We start from the raw sequence: 27,712 nt of genomic DNA, 5'->3' as shown, positions 1-27,712 counted from the left end.
TGGACAAGAAATGGTGAGGGCATGGTGGGGGGATCGTGATATCAAGGAAAGTTCATGGCTTTGTCAATATGGGATATTTATTCGAGAAAGCAGTACCGGTCGAATTCTGGCCCTCTCTGCCTAGACTTTCTTCATCAATCCGCAACCGGTTCCTATTGGCTCACGTCCCGTCTAGCCAACCAGAGTCCAGAACGCCCCATTAGTTCAATGCCGATGATAAATCTATAATAGAATAAAATAGCGATTACAGAAAGCCAATAGGATCTATGAGATCTGTATCCAATTCAATTCACCAGCCTCTCCTGCGTCCACCTTTGCCCCATTTTTCTTCTAAGAATCCTAACATATACTCATACACCTCTCGCTGAGCGCCCCTTTTAGTAATTGTATGATCACTGAGAGATATTACAACAGGTCAACCAATCAGATACTGGTGGGTAGGGTAGCAACAGCGCGCGGAAACAAACGAACCTATCAGTGAACATTCTGAATCTGAAGTTCCTGACCTGGGCCTTCGTGAACATATCCAAAAGATGTGCCGAGTTCGCAAAATGGACGTTATCATCCCCACTTCCATGAGCTAAAAGATACTCGATATGGTGGAAGCCAGTCACATTCGATATCGAGGCATTGATGTAACCTCCCGGATTGAGATCTGGAAGGTTCATGTATCTTTCCGTGTATATTGAATCTAGAGAGTATGTTGAACCAATCAGCGTTTCCGACTCCTGGGACGTTTGATTCGTGAGGGACCCCGATTCTTACCGTACAACCGCCAGCTAGTCACAGGCTGTGGAACTAATTAGAGCTCCCGAAGAATCAATCGCAGCTTAAAAGAGCCTACCGCGACAGCCATCGCGAGCGAATGAATGCCAGCATCAGCTTCTGCGACTTTCGAGCTCATGAAGCCTCCGTAAGACTAGAAGCAATTACACTATCAAATCGGCTACTGCAGAAAAAAAAGACCAAATTTAACGTACCCAGCCCCAAATGCCAATTCGCTCTGGGTCTACATAGTCCTTCGCTGCCCATATCCTGGAAAGACTGTGTCAGTAATTGCAAGCCTAATGACTCATCTCATTGGAACCTCCATTAAAAAAATCAACGCCGATCGATGATCAATTTAAATGGAGAGGAATATGGATGGACAAGACCTCAATGGCGAAGATCCTAAACATACACTCCAAGAATTCCTAACGTACCTGGCAGCGTTGATTTGATCTATCGTCTCAAAGTACCCAAGATTGCTTTTGACTGTGTTTCGCAACTTGCGACCTTTAAATCCCGTCCCCCGGCCGTCGACAGTAACATAGATGAATTGTAGTCCACAAGCTAAGTAGTCATCCCACCCGCGTTGCCAACGCGTGTTCACCAGTTGGCTGAAAGGTCCACCATACCTGTCAGTGACACAGTCAGTACTCGGATTCACTCGGATTCAAACTCAATTTCGTTGGCGCTTACACATAGAACAATACAGCGTATTTTGTGCGTCCAGAGTCATCCATGCGGGGAGGGCGGACTTCTCTAACGTTCAATACTGGAATTGGGACTTAGTAAAAGTGACATGTAGAAGACAGCGAACATGACACCGACCGAAACCTTCACTTTCGATAGTGGAATACAAAATGGTTGGAGCTTCGAACTGGCTGCTTTTGTTACTCAATTCATCATTAGTATGGAGGACAAAATGGAAATCTAGACGTTGACATAAACAAACAGATACATTCACACAGAGGTAGGCTCACCAGTGTTGGTAGTTTGGATGACTTTCTGCCAGGGTATATTCGGACCTTCATAGGAAAGTAGATAAAATCCAGCTTCTGGAGAAAAATTGGTGTCATAGTAGGCAGTCTCATCTGGTTGTGTCTTTGTCAACTGCGTCGGAGCAACGGTATCAGGAGAGCTGATGGTAGGTATTGGCACAGAGAACAGGTGACGTTCGATTGACGAGGGATTGGCGGCTTCAAAGTAACTTTAAAAAATTTCAGCGGGTGGCCAAACCTTCAAAGACGACAAATCACATACACAAGACCTAGCTTTGCGTCAACACCTTTGATACCGCTCGAGACCTCCCATTCGCCAGAGGTAAGGAATCGAGGCGTGTTCGAGTTTGCCGGACTGTATAGTGCGATATGGTTATACCCTTCAGGAGTCGGTACTATATCGAGATACGCAGCCGACCCTGATCCTTTCATACTTTTAGGTAGCGGGAAGATATTTTGATTCTGTGAACCATCAGCGTCAGCGTTCAAGCGACTGGACCGTTCGGGAACAGGCCTGGATGATACCAACGTTGTCAATCCAGCCATCATCACCTTCCTCGCCTTCCTTGCCGAGTTTTCGAACCACAGTCCCACGAGAGCGTGCCTTGTCATCAGAGCTACTCAAGTCGAAGAATACAACGCTTCCGGAATCTGCATTCCGATTTACTTCTTTCAAAAGGAGTTGCGTATCATCCACCCAGGCAACCTCCATAATGATACTGTTCGAAATTGGGTGTCTGCCTGGCCAGTCCAATTCCAACGTAGCATTTGCAGCAGGAAATCCGTTTACAACGACGCTATCAGAGTCCAGGTACCTCCCTAGATCAAAGACATGCACGGAAACAAGGGGATTATTGTAGCCAGGTTTTGGATATTTCATTGTGATTTCAGAGGTATATGGAATGACGGCAGAATTATTCTCCGTTGGGTTGTATATGGGAAAGGAGAACTCGTCGACAGCGGTCTCGTCGAAACGAAGAAAAGCAACCTTTTGAGCGTCGGGTGACCACCACAAGGCATGATCACTGGAGAAGATTTCCTCCTCGTATACCCAGTCGGGTACGCCATGAAAGAGTGAGGCGTTACCGGAGGTCGTTACGCGTATGGGAGCAGTAGATGGTCTGAAAACGGACAGTTGTGAAGAAAACTCATGAAGACAGGGTAAAGGAACTCACGATGGAGAAGTCAAGATATATAAGTCATTGTTATCAACATACGCTAATGAGTTACCTGTAGGCGACCATGTGGCATAAGCAGTAGTGGGAGGGTTTGCCGGGGGGATCATTGGACGTGTAACTTTTGCTTCGATGTCATGAATATAGTAATTCCCAAAGCTAGACCACCTCCATTGCTGGGACATGACTTCTTTAATAGCGGGAGGTGTGGCATAGGGAATTCGTGCGCACCTTCTGGTGATCCCCTTTGACTAAAAGATGTTTCATGTCAGGCGACAGTTGCCAAATTGCCCAATGTTGCAGAGGTTTTCCGTGCTCCTGTCGCAACATCGGTGATAAGACCGCAAGAGCTATTAAGTTCAGACTCACATCCTTGATATCATCCTTCTTCACTAACCTGGACGTGGTGTTTGTTTTGAGATCCACCAGTTTAATGAAGCCGTCTTGCGTGGACTCGGAGAATACACCATCCCCAGCTATATAGACGGTATGAGACTATTGGAGTTCCTGATCTTGCCGATAAAATTACCTTCCGGAACCCAAGATATAAACGATCTTTCAGCAGCAAATGTTCCGTTGAATATGTGGTCCATGGTAATTTTGCGATTCCCGGGTAAGCGATACACAGTTCCTACGTAGGTTTGAGCGGCTATGATGCCAATGATTCCGCAAAGAATGACAAGGACAATGAGAATGGTGACAAGGAAACGGATGTTGGAAGCGCGCTGAAGATAGGAGGGTCAGTGGAATCATGCTGCTATGAAGAGATAAATATTTGGCACACTTTTTGCCGCAGACTCGGAGTATATGGCGCATTAAAGTTCCCAGCTTCAGCTATTCCTGGCGTGGAGGGTCCCTTCCTTTCCAATAGTTCATCTTCTTCCTCCGAATCTGAGCTGGGAGCGTCGAAAGGTCCTTGGCCATAATATGTTGCAGGTTTGGCTACTGAGTGGTTGGAGTGAACGGAAGAGACTATGGTAGAGGTTTCACTGGGATCATCTGTTTCTAATCGCTCATAGCTCGGTATCCTCATAACAGACGTGGAAGTATAACACAACAAAGTGCCCAGAAAGTGCCGATCCGTACACTGAGCGCTTAACTGGGCGCTCAATCAAGAATTTCTCTCGTGTTCCTTTCGTTCTCAACTGCACTTTTATTGGATTCCGCTGGTTCTCTACATTGACACAAAATACATTTGTTTGAGTAACTAAAACTACAGCATGTTTATTCTAGTAGCCTAATGTTAATCATAGAATACAAGAGCCCTCAACTCGATCGATTCTCGGAGGGGACTTCCTTCTGGTGTGGATGGATCTTCAAATGCCGTATGAGGCGTGAGCACAGACACACTCCCATCCTCTATCGAATCATAACTTCACAAAGTATTAGCTAATGTGATACAAACTAAAAAACCCTCAAAGAGCTCACCATTTGATCAATACAATCTCTTCCGGCGTCATCCCTTTCAGATACTTCCACTTCTGCTCTGGACTGTACTTGACACCGTACGTCTCGCCTTCTCGGTCAGGATAAATGAGGGCTATTGGTACGAGGTCCTTTTCCCTGTTCATACTTCGGAAATCACAAAGTGTGAGAGGCCAATCATATGCGGGGTGAGAAATAGGTCGCCAGAGGTTTATGATTTGAAAACGCTTCTTTAACAGTTGTGGCGCTTCAGATGCTGGGAGATGGCGAAGGACCCGGCTCTTCGCTGACTGGCTTGTCTGGTCAACATGGACGTTGGAGACAGGCTGCCTTTTTGAGGGATCAGTGTCCAATTCGCCAGGGCGTCGTCGTCTGATAGCTGTGGAACCCGGTCATGTTGATTATACGTTCAGGTTAGGAGGAGTGTCAACGCACTGTGATCGAACAATACGACTTTACTGGCCCCAGTAAGCTGCTTGATCAATTCTACACTCTCCGGGTAATACTCCCTTTCTATATCTTCATCATTGGAGAATGCTGTGTGTTTCGACTTGTGTTGGTAATACTGAAATCCGGCAGAGTTAAGCGTGTAAGAATCCTCCTTTCCACGAATATTTTCGATGGGAACAGTATGTTCTGCCTGTACCCAATTGAACCGACTGTCATAATTGGCATCCTCGTTTATGCGGGTAATCGGTCTGGATCCGTCTTTGGGAGGGGTGAAGTAGAGAAGCTTTCCAGGGACAGTAGAGGGTTGGATAAGCGTAGCAGGCATTGTATGCTCCAATTACTCGAGATAAGTTCTTGTGAAATGCTCTACTGTTTATATACTGCAGGAATCGATGTCGCCATTGTTGCGGAAGTTGACTGAGAAATGGAGAGGTGGGCAGCTGACATTATAGATGAGACTCTGAGTAATATCCCGTAGCGGGACTATTCGTCACATATCAGTCAGCGCAAGCTTCAGTCAGCAAGCGGATTTTTCATGGTCCAGATAGTTTCAAAGTTTTCGTACAACGAAACCGCAATGCAATTTGAACGACGATATATATGTTTCTGAGCACGACAAGTAATCTACTCGGACCTTGGGCCTCGTCCTATTCCACTAAAATAGCAATTCATTAAAGGCCTATGACATAAGACCGGAACTAACCAAGGTCACTAGCACGACGGACGTTTTCATTCTCTCTTGCAAAAGCCGCGTTATCACCAAGGTTTCTGAACACCCACTTTAGCTCGTCCCCGCCACGTATCAAAACAATTTGTATGTCTTCAAACACAATCCTTTCGAGCAAAGGACAAGCCTCCGCAAGCTTTGACACACGCACAACATTACCTACGAAATCGTATTTAGGGTATTTGTAAAGATGATACCTGTCGGATTCAAACAGGGCGGTCGCTTTGAGAACAGTAAGAGAAGGGAATGAAGCCAAGTGAGGAAGGAGGGTATCCTGAAAAACTAGGTAAGCCAAAGATTCTTGCGCTACAAAAATTTTTGACGCACTAATTCGACTTGGGATACCCATAAGTCGAGGATGAGTTCGCGGATGTGCGGAAATGCTGCTGCAATGTCTCGAACATCGTTTTGATTACCCCGTATACCGAGTTTGGTCAGTAAAGGTAGTTGGTTGGTTTTCAGAATATCCAAAAAGGGCCCGCGAAAGGGAGATGGTATTTCGTCGCCCGAATGATCAAGCACAACGTCATCTTCGTCCCCCTCGTCTACTTCATCTGGATCATCAAAGAATACGTCGTTCATGACGATTTTCTCAGGCAAAGATACTCCAGTGAGTTCAGTAACTTTTGCTGCTGCGCCATGTTCCACCAGCCACACTACATGGAAGATCTTACACCGTAAACGCTTCAGGTGGGGCAGGAGAGGCTCTGAGGGCGGACTTTTTGGCTTTCGAAACCATCGTTTCCCAACTATCAATGGAGCCAACGCTAATTCCTCGATGAGCGGATGCGCGTGGAGAAATACCAAAAATGCAGAGGGAATACAGTGAACTCGGCCAGAAATGTGGAGGATGCATAACCGGTTCCATTGTGCGGTAATGATCAGAGGTGTTATTGACAATGTCATAGGTGATTTGAGTCGCAGATCCAATTTCTAAATAGCGACAGTTTGGGAACTTACTAGAAACAGACAGAAAATGTCTCGTACCTCCAAGTCTTTGTTGCCTACAAGCATTCCAACAATACCAGTCAAATCTACCTTATCTTGCTTTTGGTCATAAGCATGAGTACAAATGGTGAGATTCTTGAGTCCTCTCAAATTGAGAAACTATCAGATGAAATTTTTCAGCTGCGATATCAGTGAAAGTACAAAATAATTACGCACCGTTTCCGTGCTGGCTAGCGGCTTTACAGCTATATAACCAGCTGGCGCATGAGTAAGCACCGAAAACGGCTCATCAACAACATCCAGCTCTTCTAAGCTTCCTAGGGTGCCTAAAGTGTGCCAAAGATCGTCTTGTTCGACGATCACGGGGGGAGGTGATCGATACCATCCAAAACGCCGGAGATTCTTCATTCGCTTCACAGCATCAACAAGGAGCATTTCATCTCTTCTCGTTTGCTCAAATGATGGCCTGCCTTTGAAATGTTGAGCCTGTCCTCCTTCAAATAGTTCCTTAGGAGGAACCAAAGGCTCGGCCATCCAACGATCCGGACCATAATCTCCATGACACACATCCGAAATGTTTTCAGGTAGAATATCAAGTTCGCGAACTTCACCTGCGGTCAGATCTGCTTGAGCAAAGAAGCGCCAGATAGCAGCAGAGCGAGATATTCGGACACGAAACACGCGGAATTTGAGGTGGTGAGGAATGGCAATGTCCGCTAGGGCTTTGCTTGAGATCCCGAAAGACAAAATGTCGGAAGGAGAATCCAACGAAGATACAACTTCGTGTAGAGTTTCAACGGGCAAAATATCAGTTAGTGCTGACATCCTGGGTGAAAGAATAACAAGCTATTTAGCCAGTCAATTATAACAAAATAATTGCTCATGACGGTGACTGATCAAGTTGAAACAACCTTAGTAATTTACAGTGACATGTGATAAATTATCCCTCCAAGAACCTGCTTGGATTACTGTCAGAGTTCAACTCTGGACTTCTCTCGAGCCTTCTTTTGAACCTTCATCGCCCGTGCTTGATGTTGCTACTGTCTTCAAGCCCGAGTTCCCCATCACAGACTCTGAAAATGTTTGAAAGTCTTTTCTTGAACAAAACCTTCCCGGCTTCACGCGGTAAATGAAACGGACTGAGGTAGATAAAACGTTTTCATACCTTCAAAGCATAAACAACGATTTCTGTTGTGCCTGATGCTTTCGATTCTGATGACTCTGCCAGCAAGAGTCTGAGGATGCACTCCTGCGGATCGAATGTGCACCGAACCGCAGGTTGCAGACGAATGTTCATGGATACCTTCCGTAAAGGTTCTCGACGGAACACTGAAGTTTGTACATCAGCGCTAGGACCAAGATATGCTCGCAATCAAACTCACGAAGCCGCTGAACCAAAGTCTTCTTATCAGACAAGTACTTGACCTGTCCCAAAATACCACTCGAGTAATCATTGCTGCCGCGCTTTACAAACAATTTAACACCCCTCAACTCGCTCTGAACGTCCTCGTCTTCCTCTCCGGTCACATCTATCTGTTGGATAAGCGTGCTTCCTTTTCCTGCTGGCGGAAATACTGACGGGTGTAAGATGGTGAGTCCCGGCGGGAAGCCAAGCCAAGGGCGTGGGCTTCTCCACTATCCGAACTTCCAGTAACATCATCGGGATTGTCGACGAAAGAATGTCGCTTTCTGAAACTATTGGTTGTAGACCACACTGGTCTCATGTTTGCTCCCGAGGCCAACGTTTCGTTGTTGAATAAAGCAGGTGTTGCAGTCGCAAACATTTCAAATGCAAATGTTTGCGACACTGGCGTTGCTTTTGCGGCCCGGGAAGAGGACGCAGCTGGGAGATAAGATTCAAATGCTAGCGCGTTCTTCTCCGTCTTTGGAACAAATTTTTCAGAGCCAAACCGAGGTGGCGTCGGTGGTGTCGGATCCAGTGTCGCAACAGAAGGCTGAAAAGAACATGATCGCTTGAGCTCTGAGGCCAATATTTATCCGGAAGGCCTTACCTTGGATGAAAAAGCATCATTCGCAGTTGTTGGAGGAACCTGGGGTGTACATTCACTTTCCAAGTCTGTCGAAGAATGGAGTTGAGTCGTTATCAATGGAGTTTTGTCATCACGTTGGGCTTGTGAATATTCCAACTCTTCGTTTCCATGTCGTTGTCGTTTACTAGCAGGCTGTTCCAACGAATCACCTACTGGCTCAGTCAGAATTTCTGGAGTCGGCTCAGGATTGGTCACGGTTTCGTTGCTACGCTGTAAGTTGGAGGTCAGCACTACTATAATTCTCTTTGGCAAAGGTTATTAGACTCACCTGTGTAGATTCCTCGGGCAAGGGAATCGTTGGCTCAATCGTCTGCGACGAAGGTGGGGTTTTGCAGCGTTTGTTGGGGTACAGCGCCGCGAGATTCTATACAATAAATTAAGCACTTGGTTCAGCGAAGAGACATAGTCCACATACGTATGGATACTCCAATGGCTGTCAATGTTCAAAGATCAACGGCTCGTACTTTTTCGCCAAATAGACAGCACATACGATATTGTTTTCATCGTGATCGTGCATCTGCTTACGCTTTAACGACGGTCCTCTAACTACAGGCGGATTCGGAATGCTGATTATCGGCTCTAGACTCCAGGCAGCGGGCACTGTGGTTGTAGTGTCGACGGTTATACTCTGTGTATCAATTTCTTCCGAGGAGTTGGACAAGTGTATTTCGTTGTCTGACTTCGAATAAGCTGCGGGGCTTTCCATAACAAAGACGGTGTCATCATTTGGTGAGGCCGTATCCCCCAAAGCCAGCGAATGACTGTAACTACATCGAGATTGAGCATACGTCTCTAGAAAAGATGAAACGATATTTACGGCTCTACTCTTCGCCTTTTGGCATAAACATATCCCATTGTAGCAGCAACCGTCGCCATTCCACAATAGACAAAACTGAAGTCAGAAACAGGGAACATTCTCTTGTGACCAGCAAAACTCAATCGGAAGGTAAGGGTGGTGGCAATAGGGATTGAAATACGTTACAATGATGAGCATTAAGTATGGAGCGATAAGGAGCTACACGATGCCTGCATGTTTTCTGTGAGCCTTGCTGCTACCTCACGCGCCGAGTAACGTTGCAGGTCATCCGTTCAGATTCCATCTCAGAACACAGCAGGTAATCATGGAACCTGCATGGAACATGCATTTAACATGAGGTTACCGGACGCGAAGGGCTAATATTTCAGGGTTAACTGTGCATGCTCTACGTCGTTGTCGGCAAATCGGGAATGCTCCGGGAATGCTGCTGGAATGGAATGACGATGTTTAGATAACTTAGGAGTACTACACTGCTGCTAACCTCAGGCGAGACCTTCCAAAATTCTTGGCAAAGTTTGGCAAAGTTTTCAGAAGCTATTGTGTACAATATAAGTGGCTACGCTTGATTTATTTCTGGATGATGAATGTCATTGCAAACATTGTTATTACTTACCTGCCTGGAATAAACTAAAAAGTTTGAGATAATCAACTTCTCTTGAACGGTCAAAGTGAATTGGTATGAACTGATAGTGATTGATCTGGTTAAAGAGTATACATACGTGAGAGAGCTCAAGCAGTAACAAAATGAAGTGGGACACAATTCGAAATTGGTTTAGAAAAGCAAAAATAATGCTCACTGGCAGGGTCGAACTGCCGACCCTTGCATAATATGCGCAGGAATTATCTCAACCTCATAAGTACAATGCTCTACCACTGAGCTAAGCGAGCTTGGTTTAAGACTAAGTATAAGAGTACTTGAACTTGCCCTTAGACCCGAAAGAACGTCCCAAGAAACCCAGTGAGTGGTGCAGAATCTTGGAGTAAGCATGGAGTCCATAAGGCTCTGATTGCTCAATGTACTGCTATGCACAGTCACTTTCTCAAGCCATTCAAAATTTCTTTGATACGGAAGTTCGATTGAGAGGAACGACGAGGAGAAGGTGTCATTTTCCGGCCCGGGGCCTTACGGCAGGCAGCAGTCAACGCGTTCCTCTAAGTTTGGATACTCCCTTCTCTTCTCACCCTTGATCTTTCGAGTCTCACCCCATGTATATCGTATATTCCACTCGAATACCAAACCATCCGGTTCCAGAATAAGACCACTCCTGGCTACCATGATTTCCGAATTCCCGATCACGGGACGTGTAATATTCCCACACTGACGTGGAACTTCCTTTGAGCCCTTGAATAAAAAGTGAACTCAACGCGATCTCTCATCCCTGTAACTACAAATGCGGAACACTTTAATTGTCGCACTGTCGCTGGCCCTTTCGGCCTCGGCTGCAATATTTCCAAAGGACACTGTGGTCAAGATGCTCGATCCAAAGGGGTTCAGGAAAGCTATGAAGGCCAATGTATGTACTATCTCACTTGTAATCGGACAGCATACTCAATCTGACCCAGGAAACTAGTATGGTTGCATTTGTAGCACCTTGGTGTGGTGTGAGTCCAATTTATCCCACCTATCCCAGAGTACTCATGTTGCGAATCAGCACTGTCAGCGTATGGCTCCAGAGTACAGCAAGGCTGCATTAGGTCTTTACCCTCTCATTCCTACATACGCTGTCGATTGCGACGCCGAAGCAAACAAGCGTTTATGTAGCGAACAGGTGCGTTCTATAAGTGCCATGTCATACTTCGCTCACAAGTACGAGTAGGGGGTTCAAGGATTCCCAACAATCAAGGCGAGTCAATATTTTTTTTTTGCCTTGACACTTCTCTAATACCGTCAACGCTCAGCTGTATCCTCGAGGAAAACAACTCAACCCACTTACATATGATTCTGGTGATCGGACAGCAAGCTCGTTCTTTTATTGGGCATCAAGACGTGTTCCTAATCATGTCAAAAAAATTGGACAATTGAATGATATTCAGCGATGGGCAGAAGAGGTACGACACTGTTCTATTCCGTCTTTGAGGTCGAGCTAATGGTCTGTATCAGAGTGCAGAACGTGGACTTCCTCGGGCACTCCTTCTCACCAAGGAAAAAATAATACCTTTATTATGGACAGTCCTAGGCAACAAATTTGCAGGGAAAATTGAACTTGCTTCTCATCGTGATCGCAAGGGAAAGAGTTCTGTTGCATTGGGCTATGAAGCAGGCGAACAGAAATCATCCAAGGTCCTTATCTACCCACCCGGATCGACGACCCCCGTGCGATACGAAGGTCAGTTACATGCTATACTATACATCTCACCAGAAATCAGTCGTCTGAACTTATACTAGGCATCAACAAACTTGACTCTCTTTCCAAATTCTTCGAATCGGTCATTGATGGCACCGCTGACTTGAAAATCGTCAATGAAGAAGCCGCTTCTGAGGAGTTCGTTCCCGACGAAGCTGAACTTGAAATTGAGCGAAAACAGGAAGCTCAACGGATCGCTCTCGCACACGGAGGCTTCGCCAACTTCATTGACTTCGAGGACGCGTTGAAGAAAGGCCATAATCCGCACGGCTCTCAAGGGTACCCAGGAATGTTGGGAGACCTACCTCAGAAAAAGAAAAAGCCGACTGGAAGTGAGTCGATAGCAGCAGAACCGGCGGTGGAAACTGGAGATGCAAAGGAGCAAGCAGCATTTGCTGCAAGTGAGCCAGCACCTGCTGCTACCCCGGAACCATTAGAAGTGCCAGTGGAGGAACAAGCATCGGAACAAGCATCTGAACCAGAGCCCGCGCCGGCACCCAAAGACGAACTATGACCTCAAGGGTTGGGGGTCTGTTGGTCAACAATTGTCTGTGAGCCAGATGTATAACATATCATTATTCAACCTAGGTGCTAGATGTACGATGAAGATGGTTAATCATGAATGCAATATTGCGTTATCCTAACTCTGTGCAGTGTATGATTTCAAGTTGGATGAAATGTAGATGATGATCCATGCGGTGTGTATATTGATGGGAAGCAACAGGTGGTATTATAGCATGTAGGCGGCACAAGAACCCCGAAATAAAAAATCGAACACGAACAGAAGAAATGCGCGCCAATGGGGACAGATTAACGCGCTATGAACACATGGAAGCTTCGTTAACATGATTCGCCATTAAAAATGTTTACTCTCCATCTACAAGGTGGAACATTGCGGTAGGAAGCGCTCAGCGTCCATTGAAATTTGACATCTCGCCAAGCACAAGATGAATACCAATGACCTGAGCGCTGACGCTGAACGTTCTGTGACCTGTCACAAGAACAGGGCAACAGCCACCGCAGAGCTTATGACGCCGAAAGTAGCTGTCCATACCCGTGCATCAACAGCAAGGACAAGTCCAGCATTTGCGGAGCTCGGGGTTGACGCAGCTTCGTCCGCCCCGGTAGTAGAAACAGAAGTAGCAGTAGTTTTAGCACCTGCAGCCCCAGAAGTGTTGCCAGAAACAGTAACAACACCAGCGCTTTTACTAGCGCTTTTACTAGCACTCGCGGCACTAGTGGCACTAGTGGAAACGGACGAGGCAGCGGCAATTGACGACGAGGACGAAACTGAAGCTGAGGCGGTGGCCGAAGTAGCGGGAACGCTACCAGAAGTCACGCCGCTCGCGAAGGACGGTACAGCGCTCACACTGGATGCGTCAACGAGCGCACCAGTACCCCAAGGAATGGCTTCACCATCAGGTTGAGTGCTATTAGGTGGTGTCGTAGTTTCTCCTGATGAAGACGCGATGGCAAAGCGAGTAGTCCAGACAGGGTTTCCACTTTCGACTGGCGAAATAAACTGGTAGAAGTAAATGGCAGAGTAGGGGTTAACCTCGGGGCAAGTCCAGCTGTAAGAACCAGACTTCGTCCCATCCAAACCGGTAGCGACAGCTGCAAATGAGTTATTTCGTTAGAGAAACTATGAGAGTCGAGGGGAAGTTCGCGTACTGGTAAGGAAGACCATGTCGAAGTTGTCTCCGGTCATGAATTCGATGGCCATATCTGACCAGTTGGAGCTCGAGCTAGAATCGCCTGTCCAAGTTATAGAGCACGTTGAACCTGCCGTTCCAGTTGCAGGGGTATCGGGAACGACATCAGCGCGAACAAGGAGAGTAGAGGCTGCAGAAACAAGGAGAAGGGCGAGAGAGAACGAGGAAACCATTGTGTTGAATAGGAATGTAGGATTGGAGGTAAAACCTGGTAAAACTGCAAAGTATAAGTTGTGAGCTTGCGACTAGTAGATGAGTGCCTTTGAAATCATGCTCACTTTTTATCAAGTTAGCAAGGCTGTGATGATTCAAAGGAGTGACAGTGTAGGTAAAGAGTGGGCGGTGAGAGAATGTCAACGTCGTCGACCTATAAAGAAGAAAATCACAGACAGAAAAATTCAGGGCATATATCAATCGTGAGAAAATTGTGCCAAGCGTTGTGCAACCGTTCAATATTCAATATCCAGAATCAATAACCAGGATGAAGATACGCATGCGCAGTCCCTTCAGGTCCCAAGTGAGCCGCAGTTGGTGTATCAAACTCTCTGGTCTGGTAGCTTTTCCAAAGTTGTGAGCGGAGCGTCCAAGTTCAATTAGAAATCCTTTACATTTGAAGATTCGCGGTCCTGCAGCAGTAGTAGATTCTGAATACAAGTTCAGTAACGGGGATTTTTGACATGGAAAACTTACCTACCGTCGGCGTCTGCAGATCTGAGTATCAACATCTGTCAACGTCCTCAAAATGCGCTTGAGTGTCCTGAAAACTTTCACTGAGACAACCTGATATTCTACGCCACAACTCGACGAAAGTGCTTGCAATCGGGCTAGTCTTGGTGAGAGGTCGACGTCTGATACAAGTTCGACATCAAAACATCATCCATATAGTTTGCCGTTCGGAATACTTAGCTCGGCCATGCTATGAATAGCTCATTACAAGGAGCGCAGAGGGGGAAAAACAGGTGATGTTGGACAATTTCTGAAGCCACCTCCTATGTGGGCCATGAGGCCAGAACTGCTGAACATGAATCAACACGAGGACGACACTGGTACAACATGAGGAATTACGGTGATGACAATTCGGACATCGCTAATTTCTAGGTTGATTTTTTGGACCTCGATTGTAGTGGGTATTTGGACCTCCTCTGGCGATATCAATCCGGTAGGAGCGCTGGTATACGTTTGCAGCTGACTCGGAGGCGAAAATCAACGTTCGGAGACGAGCAGCTTGCACGATAGATTCTCATCGCTGTATAGTTATTGCGAGCTAGCGAGGAACCTGCCGGGTGTGCCATCTCATCCGGTTGGCTCACTAGGACTTGCTACCCCCAGTCTAGACTACAAGCAGGCTCTGTCCGAACTGTCCACGCGAAAACTCAAGAACAATTCAAAGGGTCCCACACCCACACTTCATCTTTGTATTTAACCTTTAACCTTTTCAGGGATTTATGGAACGCATGGAAAGTACGCGATGTGTTATTAAGTTCTGGGTCTCTCAAACTTCAGAACTCCTGAACTCGTTGTAAGTAAAATTCACCAAGTACCCTGCACAGTGATGGTCTCTCCGAGTGCCCCACGAATTCCAGAGTCGTTTCACATCTGTTTGATTAACGGGAAGGCCAATCGAGGCATCTGGACGTCGTTGCATAGTTTCAGGGGTGACCTAGCTTGAAATCAAGCTGGATCGGGCCCCGTACTTCCATAAGACACTCCAGAACAAACTTACGTGAAATGTAATTTTCGAGGGAACTATCGGATTAGAAAATCGCTTATTTCAGACGGCATCAATATTCCAAACTATGTAGAGTTGGGTTAGTACGGTGCCACCGGGAACGTCAGTATAAATTATCGGTGCTGGACCCGTTCTTATCCCTCGAAGTTCATTCGAAATGATTCACGAACCCTGTACCACAGAAGCTGAAGTGCCACTCAAAGCGCTAATGGTCAAGTCGCATTATATTCTTCCCTCAGACGACTCTGAGATTACCAGGTCTGTTAAAACTGGGAAAGGTCATATTCCTAACTCATGCCCCCCCCCTCCCCTCCTCCCCCTCTCGGATTTAGACTTAATCTGCAAAATCAGCTACTGACACGCGAAGTTTGCGACGGAAAGCTCATTTTTGCGCCAGCGGAGGTCGAACACGGTGACCAAGTACTTGAGAGCGGTACAGGGACTGGTACTTATGATTCTTCTCGACGTTGACTAAGATTTGTCTAATCGCTGCTCCATTCTACAAAGGGATCTGGCTCCTTTCTCTAGCTGACACTATCCCGCCGACTATTTCTTTCATCGGCATCGATATACACACACGTCTTTTCCCCCAGGAATTTCCGTCTAATGTATCGTTTCTCCAACGTTCCATTACCAACCTCCCAGCTGAATGGACGGAGCGGTTCAAGATAGTCAATCAGCGTCTGTTGATTGGGGGTCTGACAAGAAAGGAGTGGAAGAAGGCCATTCAGGAAATTCATCGAGTGTTGGTTCCAGGTGGCTGGTTCCAGTGTATCGAGCCGAATATACCCTTGAAGACGAATATTGGCCCTCATACGGAACGAATGTTTGCAGCCGTACGGGATCTCCTCGCGAAGAATGGACTGGTGCACGATATCGTAGAGGTCCTTGGCCGTAAACTGTCTAAAACAGGATTTACGAATGTGCAGACACATACCGTCTCCCTTTCGGCCCACAGACACGAAGAGGAATTTAATCACAGGACGCTCATGGAATGGTTCTTCCTTGCCTTGAAACCTGGAATGCTTGCGCAAAAACTATTACAATCTGAAGAGGAGTTCGGGGAGCTTATGCAGAGCATGTTGAAAGAATGGGACGAATCACCACAAGTAGCCTGGAGCTGGTCTGTCGTATATGCTCAGAAGAGAGAGAATAACGTGGGAATGGCGAAATTTTGTATTTACATGTAACTCTTAAAAAGACTAAGATATAAGATGTATGTACAGCAGATGTTGTATGTATATATCGATATGATATGACTAGGCCTAGGTACTATAGTTAATCAATTTAGAGATATATGTAGCAAGGTCCAATGTCCAATAATACGAAGAAAGCCAGACCTTCATGATCGGACCGTCATTCTTCAAGAAGAAAAAATACAAGCTTCAAAATTGCGATTGGACCCCATCATTGCTATGGTCAGTCAACGTCTTCACGAGGGTAAGGTCTAGATCATCATCAGGTCGTCCCTCGACCACCTTTTTCTTCCAACTTTGCGATCGAGTAGGAGAGTAGACAACAGAAGGAAATGCCCCCAGTGGAGCCGTGCCAATCAGCTCTGTTGGGTGACTGTAACTCTTTTTGATAGGCCCACTCTTGAATTTTCCTTTGGAGACGATACGATTCATGCCGCTGGAGCCAGCTGTCCAGGTGGAGGCCGCGACCAGATGTCGTTTGCGGTCCAAAAGAAGCGCCTCAATTGCAAGAGGGGAACCCGAAATATTGGTTGTTTTGATCACATTATTGCGCTGGTTTCCATCCTGTTTAGCTTGATTGAGATTGTCCATTCCCGCTTTTGAAATCGTGGCTTCGGTGAAAGTGGATGTTTCCTTTTCGTCGGGTAGGGAAGGAGGTACACTGCGGGATCGGAAGAAGCTGAGGCTTTTGACATTAGCAAGTGTTTTTTGAATGGGGCCTTGAGGAATTTTGGAAACCTGCACATTTGGTGCAAGGCCTGAACATTGATGAATATAAGGTTCTCCGTGTGCTCCTCCCGCATCGAATTCGTCGTATATTTCTCCCCCGATAAGCTCTAAGCGACGCACCATAAGAATGCTGATCAAGAATTGAACATAAGGGGGCGTGTACCTTCTAAAACGTCCTCAAGTGTGATGATACCAAGAGGCATAATTGCCGGGTCTGAATCTTCTGACAACTGGTATGAAAGGTAAGCGATGGGTTCCTGTCAAAAGAAATCAGCGCGCATACCTCATTCGTTTCAGTACTCGTTAACAGGACCCCTGATTATACCCTATGATCCCATATGAAATTTTTGCCTGATCCTGAGGGATTTTGTCCGAACCAAAAGTAGAATTTTGGGAGGGACTTGTGTCCGAATTTCCCTCCGGCCATGGCATAAGCGCCCAAATTTTCCGACGCTGGCAGAGTGCAACTGTTGTATATTTTGTTCATTGAATTTTCTTGTGCAATTTATGGTAAATTTTAGGGTGTCTTGTCCGAATTTTTCATTCTGGCTGCCGCCCATGGCGGTCTTTTGTCCAAATTTTCCTATGGCTACAGACCAAATTTGGGGGGGTGTCTTGTCCGAACCACTGTCTGGGATCATAGTGTATAATCAGGGGTCCTTCGTTAACTCAACGTCGGGGGACATACTGGTCATCAAATTTGACATATCTGGTCCTGTATTTTTTCCAATTCCGGATTCCACTTTATCCAGTTCGATGTCATCTCGGTTGATAATCGCCTTGCGTTTCGGTCTTCCTTCCCTTACGCTAAAGATTTCGCCTTCACTGATATTGGTCTGAGGTTCGGCTGGTGGTAAAGCGGTGCTCTTGAAAACTTCATGCTGGCTCGGAGCATGCATAACATCAATCTTCACATCTTCGATATCTGTCTCAGTACCATTCAAGCTGTGGTCACTATCACTAGCGTTTATTCCGACTCGTTCTTTCAGTCTCCTCGCCAGACTTTGCTTCACCGCTTTCTTGGCACTTTTTGCTTTCTGAACGCTAAAGCGACTGACGATGGCCCTGAGAATGGAACTGAGATGAAGTTATAAGGGATAAAAAGAGGACAGACATATGGGAACGACCTTCTTGAAACTTATCAAGAATACCCAGCAAGGACTCATTTTGCGGGATGAATGGAACCTTGTTTAGTTGCATATCGCGGATAAGTATTGCATCTTCAATGGTCAGTGAGCAAGTATAATCAATATATCTCATTCTAAATCACCATTTGGATTTAACAAGACACATTGCTTCACCAGTAAGATGCCAATGATCTTTTGTACCTTTTGAATCGATGGGCCCGATTGTCCTACTTCGACAGTCTTTACACTGACGGGAATGTCGAGTTCTTCATATACTGGTATACTGATCGAAAAGTAGCATAAGCCTCGTTTATGATCGACTTCAAGCGCTACACACCGACTATGGCCGGTGTTGACGATTTTCTTCAGGAGATCAAAGTTGAGTTCTGCATCAATTGAGAGCATGAAGACATTTGATAGTGGAGTCATGGCCTATGAAAGGTGGTCATGGAAATAGTCAACAGAGCGACTAAAGAGGGCATACCTGGCTGACGACCTTTTCCTGTAAATCTAGTGTGGCACCGATTATGGCCACTGTGTCAGTCTTCAGATCACCCCCGTGCGCCGACGTTGAGGAGTGCATTGCGATAAGCTCCTTCAGCTCTGGGGCCCGCGTCAAAAGAGAGAAAAATAAGGAACTCATTTACTACTTACCTACTCGACGGTATATGATACCATGATTTGAGCCAAGGATCCAGTCCAGTAATTTGGCCACCGGCCAGGCAACGATACCCTGACATATGGGAAAAGTAATGAAATCAGTGGACCTGACTCTCCTCAAAGCACAAAACCTTACTAGTCCCCATATTAGCACTCTGGTTAGCCCGGCTCCTGTAGCACCGAGATATAGACCATGTCTCGTAAACAATGACTGAGGGATGATTTCAGAAAATCTATCACAAACCATTTATTTGTGAGTGAACATAAGATTGGATTCGGCATCTCGCATACATGACGATGAGCACCGTGCTGACAACAACGGATTGAACTCCTCCGCCGAGGACTGGATCGGCTATGATGGGCAATGTTTCGTTAACAATCATGTTTGCGAGGAGAAGTGTGACGAGAAGCAGATGCCCGTTTTCGCGAATGGGCTTGATCTGGTTGGCGTATTTGCGTTGATCTCTACTGTAAGGTTGAGGAGCGTTGATTTTGAACCAGATTCCACGTACGGTGTACCGCTAACTGTAAGCAAAGATTGGACCACTAGTTTTATCTGATGAAGATGTGGAGACACATACCACTCAAGACATTCAGTTGCGTTTGATCCAAGCTGAAATACCCTATTCATAGAAGAAATGTCAGCCATTACGCTGCTGGTTGCGAACGGTGTTTCAAAGGTTAAACGAGCAGAGGGAGGGGGGGTAATAACGCATATATGTATTTAAACCCGCAAACTCACCAAGGGTAAGGCCGGCAAACAATCCAGACAGCAGGACTAGTAATACGATGAGGACTGGGTAAAATATATGTGCGTATCCAGGAATGTCACTATCAGCCCTCTTGCTGATGTGCATTGAATGATTCTCAAAACGAAGTCCAATGCGAGGAAGAGAAATGCACGATAAAAGAGCAGAAACGAGCCCGTGTACAAGCGGAGAGCGAGGCAAGCTCAGTAGTGACATAGGTGCCATCTTTTAAGACTTCAAGCTCAAGCTCAAGTTCAAGTTCAAAAAGATAAAGCGCAAAGGGATACCACGTGACGTATCTTTTACACTGACTCATGGTGACTGCTATGTAGAAGGAAAATTTCTGAAAAATTTTCATCCAGGCTATTTTCAAGTTGTGACATTTGATCTTTGAAAACAAGTTCAACTCTATGGAATGTGGACCAGAAATCGTAATAGAACAGTGTGGGAATAGATGAGAGGTAAGTGATTTTGAGTTGGATTTTGAAGAGGGATGCAGTGATTTCAATAGCAAAGAAAACGAGAGAAGAATTGTCAAAAGACAACTCGGTGAACAATAAAGAACAGGGATCGGGCTCCGAGATATATAAAGGAATAGATAGAATCTAAACAGGAAAATGACAAGGTGTTGATAGCAGAGTGTGAGGAGAATGAATCCATTGGTGATTCGAGAAAGCTATAAAATGATAATGAGAATCAGCATCAAGATCGGGCGAAAACGGGAAATATGCACTCCAAGACTTGAAGATATCTACTTTGGAAAGAGCGACGTCAGAGAATAAATGTTGAAAGAGACAAGTATCCACAATGAATGTGAGTTTCACTAAATAGTATGGTCATAAAAGGGAATATGTACAGCCGAAAGGAAATATATGGTTTTCAAAAGAATGTGAGCGAATAAACACGAAAGGAAGGAGACTAGCATACAACAACGAGAGACTGTCCCTTTTATGGTCCAAGATGAGAAGGCTTCAAGAGACACCGAGATGATGATATTTGTACAAGTACAATTTGGTCAAACGGAGTATGCGAATCGCAATTTTTATCGTTTCTGAAGATGGTGTCATTTGCTTTTAGTTGTGCCGTCGGGCTACACAGGGGGATTAATTTTGGACACTTCGGTGTCGGCAAAGCTCAGCGCAAATTTGAGACCGTGTTTGTTCGTTTCAATTATCTACTCTGTCCTTGCACATTGCTGGGCACAGTCTGAACCCCCATCCCTCCGACTCCATTCAGTCCAGTTCGTGGCATAGATATGCTAGGTATTGTCAAACCACGTTGCAGATGACTTCCGCCGTATTGGCCGTGTGGAGGATTTCCCAGAACGCCTAGTCCACTGCCACTCCTTGGACGACCAACACCACCCCATCCCTGGGGTGATACAGATGATGAGGAAGGCGATGCAGACAGATGTTGCTGATGATATAAGGGCGCAGAATCGCTTCTGGCGCGTGTAGAAAAGCGTTTGGGGTTGTCAGGTGGGGAGAGTGAAGCATTGTTGAGGGACATGTTTAGAGGATGACCATTCATGTTGGCCATGCCGCTCTCCATACTGAGCAAAGAATCGGATGAAGCTGAACTTCCATTCATATTTCCGACATTGATCATTTGTGAATTGTTCATGCCCCCAAGCATACTCGGAACCGAGCCGATATTGGTATTCATCCCTCCGAAAACCCCATTCATCAACATTTCCTGTTCGTGGCTGTGGGTACTGGAAGACACTGTATCCAGAACGTTCATCCTTTGCCTCTTCGCACTACCCCGTCCCGTTACTGGTTGAGAACCAGGTTCATCTCCAGGTCCATCTCCGTGACGAGCGGATAATCCGCTGGTACTAGATTCATCAGGGCTATGCCCTTCTCCGCAACTTGAGCCAGTGAGGTTTACGCTTGCACTGGAGCTGGAAGCAGAGTTCATACCGTCACCCGACTGCCCCGCAGGAGACATATCATCAAACATCTCCAGGTTCATGTCTGAGCCTCGTTCACCAGTTATTGACGAGGAGTGAGGCTGACCGCCGGCTCCAATGGGGGATCCACTTCTAGAGGAATCAAAGGGCCCAGCGTGACCTTGCAGATGATGGAAGGAGTGTGCTCTGCTCATCGACGGATGCTGCTGGTGTCCAAGCTGTCCATGGTGATGCCCTTGAGAAAATGGTTGATGTATATTCGCTCCAAATTCAGGTGCAGTAGGGCTGGATCCTGGAGATGTGAAGGCGAAAGGACTATGTCCTATACTGTTGTGATTGCTTTGGCTATGTGCATGGCCAAGTGCAGATATCGGCGTTTGATACCTAGGTCCAGAAGTGGCTGTTGGCGAGGTGATGTAGATGTTGGGACTAGAAGGACCATTACTTGACCCAGCACCGCCCATTGAACTGTGCACGTTAGGGTTGGTAATAGTCCCAGCGCCGATGGATGGACTGCTATGGCCGATATCAGGAGATGCGTCAACGAGGTCTACCGGAAAAGGGGGGACTGAGAGCGATGTGAGAAAGGCACATAGCGTGGACAAATTGAAGAATGACGACTTTCTCGCTCCGCAGTTAAGGAAAGGCAAACTCACTACTTCCTGGAAACCCTTTCCCGACCACATCCCATAAGGACCTTAAGAGTCCCGTAAGACGCTCGTTTTTCCTCCGTTCTGCCATTAAAACCTCCCACACCCGTCTGTATTCTTCTCTCATTGATCCGAGTTGAGATGCAACCTAGGAAAGAAAAATCAGAGCTCACTGAGCCAAGTCCTTCGACACGATGAGTACAACACTTACCTCCCCAGGCAATTCGACCCTCGCTCTTACACTTTCAGGTCCAACGCTAATACCGCCCTGCCCTTCGAGCAATGCTTTCCGTTTGATTTCATCGAGTAAATCAGGACGACCCCGAAGAAATTTGTGGTGCGAAAACTCCCATGTCTATAACAAACACCCGAAACCATCGGATGCAAAGAGTCATCGATGAATGTGGCGCACATTGTTAACGAACAGCAATGAAGTTTAATTTTAGGGTATTCGTTAACTGGGTCCGAAATTTGAGAAAGCTCAACTCGCCTGCGCATCCGAGCTTGTCCTTTGTGCACGCGGAGTACGGTTTATCTTGTGGAAACCGTACATGTTGAGTTGGCGAACAAACGAAGAAAACTATTGCAAAGAAGCCAATTAATGCGATAATTCGGTAGAAGCAATGATTAGCAAGCAAAGTAATGATGTTCACGTTGTTATGCTTAAAATGGCTCCCCAGAATGCTTCTACTAAACTCGCCAACATTTGAAACAACGAAAGAAGTACCGTGCTCGGTCCAAGCAATGAAATGGGCAGATTTTGGATCATTTATCATCCTGTCAAGTTGTGAGCTAAAACAAAGAAGGGAAAATCGCACTCACTGATACAGCTTCGTGACAAAGTTATTCGTTGGCATGGGCTTACCCATCGAACCCATTCCTGTAAGCATTCCACTACCATGGACGGAACCCATTCTGCTGTGACCCATTGTCGAGCTCACAGTTCCTTCCTCACCGCTACCACTACCTCCTTCTATAGGGCTAGTACCTCCACTAGGTGTGATACTTCCTCTACTTCCACTTGCGCTGATCGGTAACGCACTGGGTGGTGCGCTGGTCAAGCCACTGTTCGGAGGTAGATCTGGGTCGTACTTTTCATATTTTGGTTCGTGGTATTTGTCGTACTTGTCATAATCCAGATCCAGATCCATCCCTCGTACTGATATGTCTTCCTCTAACAGAGGTGTAGCTGAGCCGGAAACCAGACCAGCTCCTACCATGACTGTCGTTGACAGTGAAGGCAACGATGGAGGATTAGAAGTAAAACTTCGCTTCCTCGAAGGCGGAGCATTTGGACTGGGATTGTGTGATCCTGGATTCGATATGGATGTAGAGATTCGTAGTCCAAACGGCCTGTCAGGATGGTGTGGATGTGTAGCACTGGTCGCAGAAGAGCCAGGATTCATACTGAGCCCGGAAAGATTACGGGAGAGATGAGAAAGATGGGCTGGAGGAGGCAACGAGTGAGGCGGATGTTCATCGTACGGGCTATCCATGATAATTTTTGCAAGACTTTAAGCGAAATACCAAGTCCAGTGGCAGATTTTGCCCAGTCCTGCGTGTTACGAGGATTTTTCCACAGCGTGTTTGTTTTTTCTATAATGTCTGCTGAGCAAGCCACGACAATATTGAATCTTATCCAGACCAAAAGATTGCTCCTGTGTAGTTCTCCACGAAGTTTCTCGCTCTGTTATCGTCCAATACCAATTGAAGATATGGGTGGAGTAGCGCACACCGTGAAAGCCCAGCTTGAATGTCCAGGTGAAAGGAAGGAAAATGAAAAGTTATGAGCGCTGGCAGTGGTGGCCGGCGGCTTGGATTAAGAAGAGAAGTAAATACGTCCCTGTTCCGATCATTGTCGCCCGGATTGGTCATGTGCTTGATTCCAAGTTGACGGACGGGGTTTTTCTTTTTACAGTTATGGATTACCGCCCGGTCGGGCCTCCTTTGACACGAAAAAGGAATCGATGTTTTTAAATTAATAATAAATATTTGCAAGAAACCCTCGAAATCTCTAAATCGCTCTTTTGCCACCTGGTTCACGTTCAACTGCAATCACGGTCAGTATCTCAATCGTGAAAGGCCAATGCAAAACCTAGACTCCGTCCCGGTAGATAGAGAAATGCAGGTGCCCGAGGCCAGCGACCCTCTTATTCAGGCTGCCTGCTTCCAACATCGTACTCCAACCAGACTAGGCCTCTAACATCAATCACGAAACCCGAAAAACTTTCCAAAAACTTTTCGCCTATGATATATGCCATTTTAAAACGCTCACAAAGCTCATAATGATCCAAACTCCTTGAACGATAAGGAATTGAATCGTGCGTGCAAACACATAAAATGTCTGTCATGGTATAGTTCATGTTCCCTGTCGTGATTAGGTTATCATTGTTAACCTCAGATCATTCTACATCGATAAGTGAACACATGGGCCAGTTTCATGCATCATTCGTGTTGGACTGTATTTTCCTAATACGAAACTGGCAGGACTTACCGCTCAAGATCTTCTAGACCTCGTCCAAGCACAGAGCTCGTAATATCCCGCCCTATCCCGCCACTGCTCAGACCCAATTGTGGATTCAATTTGAAGACTTGAAAATACTTTCGAAAAACGTGTTCATCTTGCTTTTATTCTAGGACGATGACCTGGGGGTGCAGCTAGATACCTGAGTATATGCGCTGCTTTCGAGCCCACGAAGACTCAAATGATTGTAGTGGTGGTAAATTTCCATTCCTACTGACCAACAGGATTCAAGATTATTTGGCAGTAACAAAGCTAGAAACTGGATCTGGGACATTTGAATTTTCTGCTTATTTTTGCAATCCTACGAAAAAGACCGATGGCCTCATTGCAGTTGGAAAAACGGGGCTTCTGGCATCGATCCTGATACTATTCAGCAGTTATACAAAAACTGGATATTCAGCTGGAAGGCCAGAAAGCACTTGACAGCAATTTAAGCAGTGACGCTGACACCAGGGGCGTCCAGGGCAGTTCACATTCTACTGCTTTAAAGGCAGGTTAAAGGAGGTTGGGAATATTGAGCAGCAGGTAAACTAACTCCCTTTCAGTTTGAATGGGAACTGAATTAAGATGACAAGGACTCGCTTGGGCCACAGCCATCTTTGTCTGCCTCCAGTTCTGTTCAGACTCAAAGGACAACCTCGACCTGCTGCCAGTGGTATAACTACCTTCATAGCAGTCCACCGGCACATAGGTATCTTCCTTCTATCAACTAACGTAGATAATGGAGAAATACATTCATATTCCTTTGAAAATGTCTGTATAATTTTGAGTGATAGACAACAAGAGAAGTTCACATTGCACCGAGTGAAATTTGACACCAAGTGATACATTTCACTGATATATTTGGGCACTTACTTACGTCTGGTGCTTCGGTTACATGTAGCCTTAGTCCTCCCAAGACACAGATGAATAATTATAAACAGGTACCATCGAACTATTTGTTGGTTTCAAGTCTCCGCGATGACGATGCTTCACCGGGCGCTCAAGCACATTAAGTTTGCTATGAATGAATTTCGCAAAGTTGGTCGTTGCCTCTTGAAACTAGCAAATCGTCGCACCCTCTGACCATTCTCTAGCACCTTCTAGTTCTAGTTTAGCTTAACGTACTGTCGCTTTATACATTCCGAAATCTTTCGTGACAGCCTCTGATACAGGTAATCAAGGTTCAGTAGTGAAGAAGCTTCAGAAACCTGTACCTTCGTCACGGTGGCCCTTGCTCGCACCATGGATCACACAGGATCCACGGCAGCGAAGGATTAAAGTGACGGGTTGACGATGGAGTCGTTCTATTGTATGCCTCAGTATCGGCCTGGGTCGCGAATGAAATAAGCTTACCAGTGTCCAAATGTACGTGCGGCGCTCACTTCGGCCTTGATTAACTGTATGGCGAATCGGGCTTGTCACACATCCCCGCTACGGGGCTCCGGAAGTTATATATGTACTACTCGTTAGAGAATCGACATATAGACTTGACGACGAAGGACCCATTTTGTTGATTCGAGTGCTTTTGTGATGGGTGTTGACAATGTAATTGCTTCCGAGGGCGATGGAGGTAAGCAACACTCTAATGTACTACAAAGGATAACATGCCTCACAGGAAGACGAAAAAAATGGCAACCAAGTTTTCACGACGGGAATGGAATTGATGCCTTGTAGAGTATAGGTTGTTCATTAGATTACGTTTATCGAGGGACATCAGATCCCAGTACTGTGGATCATACAGATAACGAACGGCGATTGCGAAAATTGGAATAATTGACCATGAAGATAAGGCTTGAATTGGACTAGGTAAGTGAAGCCTGCGATCATAAGATAGGGATACGTCCATTACTCTCGCGAGGATATAAAGTAGTGGGTTCTAGTTCTGGCTACGTACGAGATTAGTTCGTTTCCATGAATGAGACAAAGCAAAACACACCTCAGCCGAGTAACGTTGAGCACCATTCGTCATATTTCCGTTGGTATTTCCATTAGCCTGAGGACGCGTGGGACGCAAATTATCTCGAATCGCAGGATGCTCTCGTGGAACGACTTGGCTGGGACTTTCCATTTGCGTTTCTGAGTTCATGTCATGCAACCGACCGTGATGCTCGGTAGGTCTATCGAAGTAAGAGGTTGAAGGTGCCGGAGGCGTTGTGGGCATCAAAGCCTCAAGAAGTAAGCTAAGAGTGCAGTTGAGACGGAGGGTGAAGGATGAAGATCTTCCAGGCGTACTCTATTTCCTCTTGCATCTTCTTCATCTTGGCATTAGCATTTTCCAGGTCCCGATGATAATTTTGTTGTTGCTATAATGATTTCAAAGCTGCTCGCTCAGAGATTACAGATCACCTACCATTATGATATGTTCGTATTTGTCCCGGAGAGCAGTGAACCTATAGTCCATTTTTAGTAGATTCACTTGAAAGCCAAAGGGACACGAACTTGTCTTTATAACGCGTCGTCCGTGACGTCTAAGCATATATTCAGTAACTTATGTAGCCAGGACGTAAAAGGAGTCAAGTGGCGTCCACGGAAGCCAGTTCAGAGCTAACCTTGACGCCCTTCTCGTCGCCGCCATGGTTCGCTTTTTCGTTTCCACTGGGCGAGTTGTCTTTGTCTTTGTCTCTGCTTGTCCTAAGATTGTGTGGTGTTGAGATTGGCTCCATTAGGGATTACCGACACGCTCAACAGAATGCAAAAGAGATGGAAAAGAAATCGGAGTAAAGATGGTGTGTCCCATTCCTAAAATGGAAGTGATATTTACGTAACCGTCGTCTACGTACCCTTACTACTTTTTTTTTAAAAACTCTTCATTAACCGCAAGTAAGTAAATCTAGTACTAAGGCGCGGGGAACCGCGACGACCTTGGTGGTGTACCTCTCACTACTATATCATGAAGCGTGGTCACTAGGTGTCTAAGTCTTACAACCACAACTCCCGGACCTCATGCGACTCCGACCTCCTCCGACAGGTGTTAGCTTGAACCTCGTCACAATAATGGGTGTTCATGGTCCGGAGCCCTCGAGTCATAGTAAAGCATAGTA

At 46.1% G+C, this 27,712-nt stretch overlaps 10 protein-coding genes and 1 non-coding gene across 11 annotated transcripts; 2 read left to right on the top strand and 9 right to left on the bottom strand.

Moving 5' to 3' along the window:
- Positions 1 to 55: 55 nt before the first annotated feature.
- C8R40DRAFT_1111065 (dipeptidyl aminopeptidase) lies at positions 56 to 4,084 on the bottom strand. Its single transcript, XM_046228345.1, has 16 exons — positions 3,723 to 4,084; positions 3,468 to 3,663; positions 3,308 to 3,414; positions 3,170 to 3,256; positions 2,939 to 3,114; positions 2,293 to 2,884; positions 2,026 to 2,225; positions 1,746 to 1,972; positions 1,594 to 1,695; positions 1,462 to 1,537; positions 1,203 to 1,397; positions 981 to 1,035; positions 845 to 919; positions 766 to 790; positions 472 to 691; positions 56 to 395 (listed from the first exon to the last, which is right to left on the bottom strand). The coding sequence occupies exons 1-16, from the start codon at positions 3,969 to 3,971 to the stop codon at positions 290 to 292; spliced, it is 2,688 nt and encodes an 895-aa protein (XP_046085150.1). The 5' UTR covers positions 3,972 to 4,084; the 3' UTR covers positions 56 to 289.
- On the bottom strand, positions 4,085 to 5,374 carry C8R40DRAFT_1111059 (uncharacterized protein). The gene is made up of 3 exons (XM_046228344.1): positions 4,799 to 5,374; positions 4,367 to 4,742; positions 4,085 to 4,311 (listed from the first exon to the last, which is right to left on the bottom strand). The coding sequence occupies exons 1-3, from the start codon at positions 5,136 to 5,138 to the stop codon at positions 4,182 to 4,184; spliced, it is 846 nt and encodes a 281-aa protein (XP_046085149.1). The 5' UTR covers positions 5,139 to 5,374; the 3' UTR covers positions 4,085 to 4,181.
- On the bottom strand, positions 5,375 to 7,383 carry C8R40DRAFT_1111055 (uncharacterized protein). Its single transcript, XM_046228343.1, has 5 exons — positions 6,705 to 7,383; positions 6,528 to 6,647; positions 5,893 to 6,473; positions 5,517 to 5,826; positions 5,375 to 5,468 (listed from the first exon to the last, which is right to left on the bottom strand). The coding sequence occupies exons 1-4, from the start codon at positions 7,311 to 7,313 to the stop codon at positions 5,823 to 5,825; spliced, it is 1,314 nt and encodes a 437-aa protein (XP_046085148.1). The 5' UTR covers positions 7,314 to 7,383; the 3' UTR covers positions 5,375 to 5,468; positions 5,517 to 5,822.
- A 1-nt stretch (position 7,384) lies between these two features.
- On the bottom strand, positions 7,385 to 9,498 carry C8R40DRAFT_1111052 (uncharacterized protein). Its single transcript, XM_046228342.1, has 9 exons — positions 9,357 to 9,498; positions 9,030 to 9,306; positions 8,955 to 8,972; positions 8,808 to 8,903; positions 8,501 to 8,749; positions 8,068 to 8,443; positions 7,871 to 8,017; positions 7,654 to 7,817; positions 7,385 to 7,604 (listed from the first exon to the last, which is right to left on the bottom strand). The coding sequence occupies exons 1-9, from the start codon at positions 9,452 to 9,454 to the stop codon at positions 7,467 to 7,469; spliced, it is 1,563 nt and encodes a 520-aa protein (XP_046085147.1). The 5' UTR covers positions 9,455 to 9,498; the 3' UTR covers positions 7,385 to 7,466.
- A 648-nt stretch (positions 9,499 to 10,146) lies between these two features.
- Positions 10,147 to 10,244, bottom strand: C8R40DRAFT_t148. Its single transcript has one exon. It is a non-coding gene; the product is annotated as a tRNA-Ile (tRNA).
- A 402-nt stretch (positions 10,245 to 10,646) lies between these two features.
- Positions 10,647 to 12,432, top strand: C8R40DRAFT_346982 (uncharacterized protein). The gene is made up of 7 exons (XM_046234791.1): positions 10,647 to 10,870; positions 10,920 to 10,958; positions 11,009 to 11,125; positions 11,174 to 11,200; positions 11,256 to 11,405; positions 11,458 to 11,683; positions 11,743 to 12,432. Exons 1-7 carry the CDS (start codon positions 10,748 to 10,750, stop codon positions 12,213 to 12,215), a joined length of 1,155 nt encoding a protein of 384 aa, XP_046085146.1. The 5' UTR covers positions 10,647 to 10,747; the 3' UTR covers positions 12,216 to 12,432.
- C8R40DRAFT_346375 (uncharacterized protein) lies at positions 12,328 to 14,015 on the bottom strand. The gene is made up of 3 exons (XM_046234790.1): positions 13,692 to 14,015; positions 13,373 to 13,630; positions 12,328 to 13,315 (listed from the first exon to the last, which is right to left on the bottom strand). Exons 2-3 carry the CDS (start codon positions 13,584 to 13,586, stop codon positions 12,696 to 12,698), a joined length of 834 nt encoding a protein of 277 aa, XP_046085145.1. The 5' UTR covers positions 13,587 to 13,630; positions 13,692 to 14,015; the 3' UTR covers positions 12,328 to 12,695.
- Positions 14,016 to 15,299: 1,284 nt separating this feature from the next.
- On the top strand, positions 15,300 to 16,332 carry C8R40DRAFT_1070538 (S-adenosyl-L-methionine-dependent methyltransferase; the record flags this gene model as incomplete). Its single annotated transcript, XM_046226243.1, has 3 exons — positions 15,300 to 15,400; positions 15,475 to 15,587; positions 15,650 to 16,332. 3 exons carry the CDS (start codon positions 15,300 to 15,302, stop codon positions 16,330 to 16,332), a joined length of 897 nt encoding a protein of 298 aa, XP_046085144.1.
- Positions 16,333 to 16,527: 195 nt separating this feature from the next.
- On the bottom strand, positions 16,528 to 19,711 carry C8R40DRAFT_1070537 (uncharacterized protein; the record flags this gene model as incomplete). Its single annotated transcript, XM_046226242.1, has 15 exons — positions 16,528 to 17,174; positions 17,231 to 17,324; positions 17,393 to 17,534; positions 17,665 to 17,698; positions 17,756 to 18,132; positions 18,182 to 18,287; positions 18,338 to 18,477; positions 18,532 to 18,626; positions 18,679 to 18,797; positions 18,849 to 18,927; positions 18,991 to 19,087; positions 19,146 to 19,322; positions 19,367 to 19,379; positions 19,436 to 19,477; positions 19,597 to 19,711. The coding sequence occupies 15 exons, from the start codon at positions 19,709 to 19,711 to the stop codon at positions 16,528 to 16,530; spliced, it is 2,277 nt and encodes a 758-aa protein (XP_046085143.1).
- Positions 19,712 to 22,455: 2,744 nt separating this feature from the next.
- C8R40DRAFT_347709 (HSF-type DNA-binding-domain-containing protein) lies at positions 22,456 to 23,825 on the bottom strand. Its single transcript, XM_046234792.1, has 5 exons — positions 23,811 to 23,825; positions 22,988 to 23,761; positions 22,819 to 22,942; positions 22,652 to 22,745; positions 22,456 to 22,576 (listed from the first exon to the last, which is right to left on the bottom strand). The coding sequence occupies exons 2-5, from the start codon at positions 23,659 to 23,661 to the stop codon at positions 22,557 to 22,559; spliced, it is 912 nt and encodes a 303-aa protein (XP_046085142.1). The 5' UTR covers positions 23,662 to 23,761; positions 23,811 to 23,825; the 3' UTR covers positions 22,456 to 22,556.
- Positions 23,826 to 26,140: 2,315 nt separating this feature from the next.
- Positions 26,141 to 27,458, bottom strand: C8R40DRAFT_345750 (uncharacterized protein). Its single transcript, XM_046234789.1, has 7 exons — positions 27,221 to 27,458; positions 27,111 to 27,139; positions 27,022 to 27,061; positions 26,904 to 26,974; positions 26,608 to 26,851; positions 26,280 to 26,557; positions 26,141 to 26,223 (listed from the first exon to the last, which is right to left on the bottom strand). Exons 1-6 carry the CDS (start codon positions 27,332 to 27,334, stop codon positions 26,495 to 26,497), a joined length of 561 nt encoding a protein of 186 aa, XP_046085141.1. The 5' UTR covers positions 27,335 to 27,458; the 3' UTR covers positions 26,141 to 26,223; positions 26,280 to 26,494.
- Between the last annotated feature and the right edge of the window lie 254 nt (positions 27,459 to 27,712).

This window comes from Lentinula edodes (assembly GCF_021015755.1).
Source record: "Lentinula edodes strain Le(Bin) 0899 ss11 chromosome Unknown C8R40scaffold_23, whole genome shotgun sequence".
NCBI classification, from domain to species: Eukaryota; Fungi; Basidiomycota; class Agaricomycetes; order Agaricales; family Omphalotaceae; genus Lentinula; species Lentinula edodes.
This window is presented reverse-complemented; position numbering and strand designations above follow the sequence as displayed.